We start from the raw sequence: 9,709 nt of genomic DNA, 5'->3' as shown, positions 1-9,709 counted from the left end.
CACACTCCAGCAATACACACCCCATACCACACACATGCACCCCATGCAATCCCCCCAAACAGACACACACAGAGATACACCCTAGTAACACACACATGCACTCTCCGGGCTGTGACACACACACGTCACAGGTACCACACACACAAACAGACACAGCCCCGGCTGCCCCTGTGGTGGGTGTAGGGAGACAGGGGGCTTCTGGGTGCAGTGGGGCCTTTGCCATCTGCGGCTGGCGTGATCACTGAGAGGACAAGTCTCTGTGCGGGTGTGGGTGTGTATTTGTGTGTGTGGTACCTGGATCGTGGGTGGCTGTTACTAGAGTGTATGTGTTGCTGTTTGGGTGGGGTACATGGTGGCCGTGCCTGTGTTTATGATGTGTGTGTGTTACACAGTACGTGTTCTGTGGTGGGTGTTACTGCAGTGTGTGTGTGTGTGTGTATAGGCCCCTCTCCCCCAAAACATAGAGAGCGTTTATCTGTAGTGTATGTGTGTGTTGTGCGATTGTCCATATTTTGTATGAATGTATATTTGTGTATATATATGGGGCTGGGTGCATGGCTGTATATACGGGATGTGTGTATATATAGGGGGCTATATGTGGGGTGGGGTGGGTAGGTACATGGGGTTGTGTCTGTGACTGAGTTTGTACGTGGGGGGTGGTTTTGCATGGACTGTTTGTCTGGGTACATGCATGGTGTGGTTGTGTGTGAGGTGCTCTGTGTAGCTTGGTGTGTAGGCTGTGGTTGTGCACACAGCACGTGTGGATGATTGCACACGTGGGTGTCTGTGGGGGCTCCGCGGCTGGTTGTGTGCAGAGCTTGGTGCAGACCTCACCCACCCCACCCCCAAACCAACCCCCCGCCCTCCCGCCCCCAAAACACAGGAGGGGAGGAAAGACCAGGGGTCTGGAAGCCAGCACGGCCCCTGGGATGTGCCAGGCCAGATCCGGGCAAAGCACCAAGGTGACCTAGGAGGGGCAGATTAACCCCCGCCCCACGGCCGCGTCACCATGGGCCTGGGTCGTAGCTCCCCTCTGCCCCAGCCAGCCAGCGTGGGAATCGCCCGGATCGGTCCCATGTGCAGTCTGTAGCAGGACACTGACCGTCGCAGGCCATGAGCTGCGGGGAGCTCTTGGGGGGGGGGCGGGGGGACCCCCTAGACCCCCGTGGGGGGGGGTCACCTGCTGCTTTTCCGCGGCAACGGCAGGTCTTTCTGCAAAACAAGATGGGGGACGGGAAGTTAGCCCCTGGGGGGAAATGGGGGCAGAGGGGATTTTGTCCCCTGGAGCATCTTCAGAAGGTGATGGCGTCCTGGGGCTGGTATCTTTTCTATGAGCCTGGAGCGCTTTGATCTGTGCAGCACAAGGCACAAGGGGGCCCTGGCCCATCCCCGGGGTTGCTAGGTGCCGTCGCAATGCAAATAATTAATAGTAATTCCTACACATGGGGATCTCTCGCCTGGCACCAACAGGCAGCCACCTCTGGGGTGGGGCCTGGTGGCTGTTTATACAGGGATCCCCCATCCGGCACTGAGATGCAGCCACCTCTGGGGTGAGGCACGGGGGTTGTTTATACAGGGACCCTTGGCCTGGTACTGAGATGCGGCTGCCTCTGGGGTGGGGTGGGGCGAGGGGGCTGTTTATACAAAGAAAACTCTGGGTCCTCCTGTACCAGCAGGGGGCAGGGTAGGATACAAGCAAGAGTGAACCCAGTTAGAACCAATCCAGGACCTGGGTATCAAAACCCCGCCTCTCGCGAACAAGCCACGTGACTGATGATGCTCATGGAGGCGGGGCCTGGGGGTGACAGCTCATCTCAAAGGCCACAGCCACACAGCGCCCCCTAGCCTGGCGCTGGGGGCCAGCACTGCCTGGCAGGGGAGAGCGCCCCCTACTGAGTCCCCCCAGCCAGCTCCCTGCAGCACAGCGCCCCCTAGTGCTGCACTGGGCAGACTGCGAGGGAAAGTGCCACCCACTGACCCCCACATCCCGCTCCCTGCAGCGCCCCCTCCCCTAGCACCACCCTGAGCTCAGGACAGAGGGGAGAGCGCCCCCTGCTGAGCCTCCCGCCCTCTCGCCTCCAAGCTCGGACTCCGCTTGGCCAGCAGCTGCTGCAGCGTGCAGGGGGGCATCTGGCCGCGAAGGGCCCTGATTGCATTAGCAGGCCGCAGCAACCCTCCCCGTCTGTCCGACTCTGTCTGCCCGTCTGTCCGAGTCCCCCCCCGTGGCTGCAGCCAGGGCTGTCTGTCCTGGGAGCCCGGCAGCCGGCATGCCAGGACCTCAGCAGGAGACACATTCTGGGAAGGGATGTTCCCATCCTGGACGGAACCCGGGAATCTGTTCCCCGCTCCCCCCTGCCCCCGGCTCCCAGTGCAAATTTCGCATGCCCCCCCTCCCCAAACCCCCCAAGGCCCAGATCCTCAAAGCTACGTCGGCACCTCGCTCCCCGGGCAGCACCTTGGAGGATCTGGGCCCAAGCGTCTCAAACTTGGATCCAGCAGGAAAAAATGAATCGAATCTCTCAAAGAGCCTTAATTGCTAGTGTGATCAGAGGCCGACGGACTCCTCGCTCAACACACGTGCAGGGGGCTGATGATGCGGCCGATGGTACCAGACACTGAGACCCTCCCCGCCCTAACCACTAGCCCCCACTCCCCTCCCAGGGCTGGGGGTAGAACCCAGGCGTCCTGGCTCCCAGCCCTCTGCTCTAATCACTAGACCCCACTCCCCTCCCAGAGCCAGGCTAGAACCCAGGAGTCCTAGCTTCCAGCTCCCACACTCTAATCACTAGGCCCTACTCCCCTCCCCGAGCCAAGACTTGAAAGAACAGCTCTCTCCCCCTTTCTCTGTAACACCCTCCCCACAACCATTCACCCCATTCCAGTGGCGAGCGCTGCCATTGGTGCGGCTCTGGGAAGGGCAGGGCCGGGGCGTCTCTGCCTGCCAGCTGGGGGCCCCGGAGTGGGGCAGAGGGGATGGACCCACTCCAGGCCCTTTTCCTGCACTCTGCTCCCCAGGGAGATGGAAAATAACTCTGTGTGTGTGTGTTTGTGCATGTGTGTGTTTGCGTATGTGCGTGTTTGTGTGTGTGACTGTGTGGGTGTGCATGTATCTGTGCATGTGTGCATTTGCATGCATGTGCACACGTGTGTACATGTATCTGTTCATGTTTGTGTGTTGGTGTGCCTGTGTATGTTTGTGTTCATTTGTGTGTTGGTGTACCTGTGTATGTGTGTGTTCATGTGTGTATTTGTGTGTTGGTGTGCCTGTGTGTGTGTTCATGTGTGTGTTTACATGTTGGTGTGCATGTGTGGGGGTGGATGCCTTCGTGAGTGTAATAATGCCTGTGAGTGTGAAAACGAGGGTGGGCTGTGCATTTGCCCATGTGTGTGAAAGTGTGAGAATGAGGGTGTGTAAACACAAGAGGGTGTGAGTGGCACAGGTGTGCGAGAGCGTGTGTGTGGCTGAGACGGGGTGAGAAGAGGAAGCGGTTGTGTGTAAGTCTCTTGGGGGGGTGGAGCGCAGGAGAGAATATGCCGGTATGGTGGGGGGAGGGGGGGTGTACAGTGTGCACATGTGAGAACGTGCAAGGTGGAGGTGGGAAATCTGTGTCACAACCCCGTGTGGGTCTGTCTGTGGGGCACACCTCCTGGTGTGTGTGCACCTGTGTCCTGTGTACAATTCCACATATACTTTCCTTTCTCACGCTTGATGTGTCATATTTCCAACGGTGTGTGTGCAGCATTTCCCTTTGTGTGTAACATTTCCCTGGGTGTGTAACACAGCCCAGCGTGTGTGTGAGCGCTGCTGGTGTGCAGCTGTGTGTGCCTGGAACAATTCCACGTCCGGGTGTGTGAATATTTCAGTGCATCGGTGTGTAGAAGAATTCTGTGTGTGTGTGTGTGTGTGTGTGTGTGTAACATTTCCCTGGGTGTATAACACAGCCCAGCGTGTGTGTGACCGCTGCTGGTGTGCAGCTGTGTGTGCCTGGAACAATTCCGTGCCTGGGTGTGTGAATATTTCAGTGTATCGGTGTGTAGAACAATTCTGTGTGTGTGTGTAACATTTCTCTGTGTTTGTGCGCAGAACAAATCCCTCTGGGTGTACAACACCTCCACGCCCCCAGCCACGTGTGCACCGCTCCCCCACCCCGGGGTGCTCCCTCCCGCCAGCCCACTCCAGCTGGGAGACCCGAGTCTCTGCCCCCCCGCCCCGCTGATCCCCAGGGGCCAGGAGCCCCTTTCGGGGGCGCATCAGCCGCAGCACCCCGAGGCGGCACCGCAGGGGGTAATTCGCCCCTGGGGTCCAGGCTTCCAGGAGCAGGATCGGGCCCCGGCGCTGCCACCCGGAGCCTCCAGTCGCATTGCAGCACCCGTGGGCTCCCCTCCCCCGCAGTGTGCGGCGCGCACAGGCCTTAAAGGGACAGGCGCCTCCCCCCTCCCCCCCGCTATGGCGTGGGGGCATGGCTGGGACCTGGTCATTATCCGCAATATGGGGCCCCCGCCCTAAATCCAGCCCCCCACAGCGCCCCCTGCTGGGAGAGGCCAGGACTGGAGTAGCCAGGAGACACCCCCCCACCCCAGCCAGGGCTCCTGCCCAGCTCCCCACAGCGCCCCCTGCTGGGAGCCCAGGACTTCCTAGGGATGGGGGCAGATTTCTCCCCCCCCCCCGGCACTCCAGAGCAGGGAGGGGCCGGGCTGGGCTTCCCTCCAAGCACCAGCAGCTGCTGTGCCCACAAGTTCCCCAAACCGCCCCCTCTGCCGGGAACTCGCCCCCCCCGATCCCTCCCCCCAGGGCAGGAGACACAGGGGGCGGGGCTGCACTGGCAGCTGATTCCCCACCCTCCAGCAATGGGATAATACCCCCCAAATGTCTCTGCCCAGCACTGCACCCCCAGACACCCCAAGTGCCCCTCAGCCCCTCGAAATCTCACATCACCCCCCACAACCTCCTCAAATGCCCCACAGCCCCCCACGCCCTGCCCAGCCCCCCACACCCTCTCAAACGCCCCAAAGCCCTCCATGCCCTGCAAGGGTCCACACACACCCCCAAATGCCCCACAGCCCCCCACAACCCCCTCAAATACCCCACAACCCCCTCCCACAGCCACACCTGCCCCATCCCCAGAATGCCTGGAACAGCCCCCCCAGCTCCCAAACACAACACACAGCATCCACAAATGCCCCCACGACCCCCCAGACACCCTGCACAATGACCCACGGGACCCCACTGCACATGTGGGAGTCACAGCCCCTGTGTCTGCATACAACCGGCTTGTGCCACCAACAGCCAGCAGCCTTGGGGCTCCCAGTCCCCAAAGCCACTACTTATGGGGCTGCCGTTCCCCCCCACCAGCCACCAGCTATGGGGCTCACACCTCCTGACGTCCCAATGGACCCACACACACCCCCTCCCAGGCACTCTGTGTCCTGCAACCCCCACTCCAACTTCTCAGGCATGGAACTGACCCCTCTGGCCAGTGGGGGAGGCTTGGGCCCACCCCACACCGTGCCTCAGTTTCCCCACCTACTAAATGGGAATAACGACACAGCTGTCCTTTGTAGAGCACGTTTCAATCCATGCATGCTAAGAGCTAAGTGTTATTACTCAAGATCTATATACATATGCATACCCAGGGATCCCTCACCCAGCACGGAAACCCAGCCACCTCTGGGGTGGAGCATGGGGGCTGTTTATATAGGGATCCCTCACCCAGCACGGAAACCCAGCCACCTCTGGGGTGGAGCATGGGGGCTGTTTGTATAGGGATCCCTCACCCAGCACAGAAACCCAGCCACCTCTGGGGTGGAGCATGGGGGCTGTTTATATAGGGATCCCTCACCCAGCACGGAAACCCAGCCACCTCTGGGGTAAGGGCTGAGGTTTGGTTATACAGTGATCCTTTGCCCAGTACTGAGATGCAGCCGCTTCTGGGGCAGCGTGCAGGGACTGTTTATACAGGGATCTCTTTCCCAGTACTCAGATGCAGCCACCTCTGGGGTGGGGGACAGGGGTTGTTTATACTGGGATCCGGTGCTGAGAAGCAGACACTTTTGGGGCGGGGTGCAGGAGCTGTTTCTACAGGGATCCCTCGCCCGGTGGAGAAATGCAGCCGCCTCTGGAGGCGAGGTGTGGCAGTTTTTTCACGGCCTCACAAGACAGGCGTTCAGCACGGGAAAGGTATTAAAACCCTTCACACCACTGGGGGAATCGTGACAAGAATTTGCCTTGTTCCAATCTGGCCAGGACCCTGGAGCAGACACCTCCCTGCTCTCTTACACAAAATGCCAAGGGATCTACATCACCAAAACCACAGCGTGCGTGCGTGTGTGTGTGTGTGTGTGAGACCCATCCACAAAACAAACAAGGCCAGGCCCAGCTAAGGCGGTGACCCCTCAGACTTCCCCCAAAGCACAGGCCCATGGCTGGACCTGCCTGCCCTATGGGGCAGGGCAGGCTACAGCAAACAGGCGCAGGACCCCTCCTCCCCCACAGCTTGGCCCTGCTCCGAAAAGTTGACGGAGGCACCAACTTAAAGAGCCCTGTCACACCGGATTAACAGCCGCACATTTCCGGTGCCGCTCGTCTCCGGCCCCCACCCCGGCCCCAGCAGAAGGCAGCCAGCCGTTGAAATGGAATGGTGCCAGGAGCTCTGGGAACCCGGGTGCAGCACTGAGAATCCCTTTCCCTGGGGGCTCCCCCATCTGGCTGCACCCACCTGTTGTTCTTTGTCTCCCCAGGGCAGGGCCCAGCCCAACGTGGTTCCGGTCCACGACTGGGCTCCTCGGCGCTACCGTAATACACCTAATAATCATAAAAAACCATATGGATCCAAATTTCCAACATCCCACATTTGGTCAGCCTAGCTGCACCTTGCACTCGGAGACTCTGGAGGCCGATCAAGATCATCTGGTGCTCAAGGCAAAGGGCTGGGAGTCCTGGGTTCAGTTCCCGGGACTGCCTTAGGCAAGGCCCTTTGCTGCGCCGTGCCTCGGTTTCCCCAGATTGTTAGGCCAAGCACGGCAGGGCCCTGATCTCAAAAGGCAGAGCCCCTTTTAACTGCTCGCTCCCTGTTCAAGTATTGTTGAACTGGAAGGAGGCCCAGAGGAAAGCGAGGAGGGCGGGGGGCGGGGGGCGGAGGGAATGGGTTATGAAGGGAGGGTTTTTTTTTTAGAATCTAGCAGGGCCACATGATCCTGCAGGAGCGAAATGATCCCCATTCGCAGTAACGACAATTTTAGGAGGGCTGGTCACCATCATGCTGCAGGGCTTAAAGCAATCAGAGGTCAGGAGGGGAGGTCATGGGGGCAGGGGTCTCACACCTTCCTCTGATCCTATCCAGCAGCCCCATGTTTCATTTGTCACTGGTTTGCCCTGCGCTTCGCACCCTGAGCCCCTAACGTGGCCTGGGGTTCCTGGGCTCTACTGTGACACCAATCCATGGGGAGCAGTGTCACTACTCCTCTCCAGGGCTGGCTCTGTTCTGGGGGGGAACCTGACCTCCCAAACCAGGGGCCACTTTTGGACATTTCTGGGCCTGAATCCGCCAGGGAAGAAACGGCGGAAGCGGCCGCGTGTGGGCGGGATGGGGGGTGTTTGTTTTATTTTCCTCCTCGCATGGCTGCCCAAGTGGCAGTGAGTCCCACAGGTCAGTTTCAGCCCAGAGGCATTCTGGGGATTGTAGTCCTGGAGGAGGAGGGAAGAGGATGTCTTGGACCCCCTGCCATTCCCCTCCGGGGCTCAGCTCAGTGCAGTTGGTGCTGTGGGTTCTGATCTCAAGAGGGTTCGGCACTGTCCACTGGTGTGGGGAGGGGGCAGGGGGGTGGTTCTGGGGGCTGTGAGGATTCCAGAAGCAGGCCCCCCAGGGGAGACAGGGGGGTGTTGTCCCCTGTGTCTCACTCCCCCCCTCTCTCTAGGCCCAGTTCTCATTTATACTCTTCTAGGCCGCTCCGGCAGCCCAAAGGAGTCTGAAAGTGGGGGGAATGCCCCCCCAAGGATCAGCCCCGAGCGGGGGGGGGACGGACATCTCCAGCTGGCAGCCCTCCCAGCAGCGGGGGGGAGACGTTAGAGCAGCCCTGAGGCTGCTCTGGATTGCACTAGGGATGGGACCTGGCCCAGGACTGTGGGGAATGCAGAGGGAGCCTGAAGTGGGGCAGGGCGGGGGGCTGTTTTAACAGTTCTACACAGGAAGTGAAGAATACCAGCTCTGAGTGCAACTGCACAGTGGGGTGGGGGTTTGGGGGAGCCCGAGTGACCTCCTCCACTCTGGAATCGAGCCAGAATTGGGCTCGCGCCTCACACCCCTCCAACTGTGGAGGATCTTGACAGGGCCAAACTGGGCCAGTGGTTCTGATCCCTGCTGTGTGTCACAGCCCAGGGCGGGATCCACAAGTACTGAAATGAAACAAACATGTTTACCGCCTTGGTGGAGCTGCCGACAGGCGGGTCCCGAGGGCCCTGCGAGCCCCGCGGGGGGAGGGAGGTTTCCATCCCAGGTGCTGGCAAGGTGGGTAGGATCCTGATGTCGCACATCGGGCCTGGGGGCAGGGGGGCGGGCTGTGGCCTCTCCCCCGTGCCCCCCACATATATAACAACAGATGGGGGGGTGCACTGGCCCCACCCAGCTCAATGCACGTTACAGACATCACTCGGATCAGCTCCACAACTCTCCCCCAGCCCCGGGCGTCGGGGTCATTATCCCCACTGTACAGAGGGGGAAACTGAGGCACGGAGGCAGGGAAAGGGTTACACGGGGAGTCAGTGGCAGAGCTGGGAATAGAACTCAGGAGTCCTGACTCCCCACCCTCCCCCACCCCACCCCCTAGCACTAACCACTAGGCCCTCTCCCCCCCCCAGCGGGCCGCGCAGGGCCCTCTGCCGCATGGTGCCAGCGGGCCGTCCTATGCCAACCCCCCCCCCCCCCACACACACACACACCCCCACCTGACCTCGCAGCAAAACCCACCCGGCAAACACCAGCCGCAGAATGGACCCCCACCGCCCCCCCCCAGTGCCCCATTCGCACCCCCCCCTGCCCTGCAGCCCCCGCCCTCTGCTCCACAGCCTGTGTGCACCCTAGAAACTTCCCGGGGGGGGGTCATGGCCATGGATGGGGGAGGGTCTCTCAAAGGGGGGGACACCTGGAAAACGGGATGGAGGGAGCCCCAGGCACCGCAGCGCCACAGGAGGGGATGCATCGGTGGGTCGCCCCCCAAACAGCCCCCCCGCCCCAAGGACGCCCACCAAACGTGGTCCCGGGGCTCAATGTCCCCATCGTAGCCGAAGGGGGGCAGGGAGGGGCTCTATGGGAGGGGGCACCCTGGATCGAGCAGGGCTCCTCCCCCGTCCGTGAGCCAGCAGGGGAGGGGAACCAGACACCCACAAAACCACAGCCCCCCACCCCCCATGCCAGGCGCAGGGTTTCAGCCCCCCTTACCTGGAGCCGGCGCCTGCGGATAATCCCCGAGTCGTCCATCTCCCCCCAGCCAGCAGGCCCCGGGCGCCCCCGAGCCAGCGATGGATGGAGCCGAGGGAGGGGTGGTGGCTGCGGGGGGGGGCTGGTTGCGGCGGGGGGGGGGGAGCGAGGATCCTTCACTCGCGTCTTCTGCCACAAAACTTGGCAGTCACCAGGCCCCGGCAGCGGCGGCGCCCGGCCCAGCTGCCCAGCGCGGGGGGGCGGCTCAGGTGTGTGCGGCCCCCCCCCCCCCCCCC

At 61.2% G+C, this 9,709-nt stretch overlaps 1 protein-coding gene across 1 annotated transcript in view; it reads right to left on the bottom strand.

Moving 5' to 3' along the window:
* Nucleotides 1–9,528, bottom strand: part of MAST1 (microtubule associated serine/threonine kinase 1) — a gene marked incomplete at its 3' end in the record, with an annotated part of 24,744 nt that extends 15,216 nt beyond the window's left edge. Inside the window, 2 exon segments of the mRNA XM_034792472.1 lie at nucleotides 1,181–1,212; nucleotides 9,435–9,528. Coding sequence (XP_034648363.1) covers nucleotides 1,181–1,212; nucleotides 9,435–9,473 — 71 coding nt within the window.
* Nucleotides 9,529–9,709: the final 181 nt, after the last annotated feature.

Source organism: Trachemys scripta, chromosome 16 (assembly GCF_013100865.1).
Source record: "Trachemys scripta elegans isolate TJP31775 chromosome 16, CAS_Tse_1.0, whole genome shotgun sequence".
In the NCBI taxonomy this organism is placed as follows: domain Eukaryota; kingdom Metazoa; phylum Chordata; order Testudines; family Emydidae; genus Trachemys; species Trachemys scripta.
This window is presented reverse-complemented; position numbering and strand designations above follow the sequence as displayed.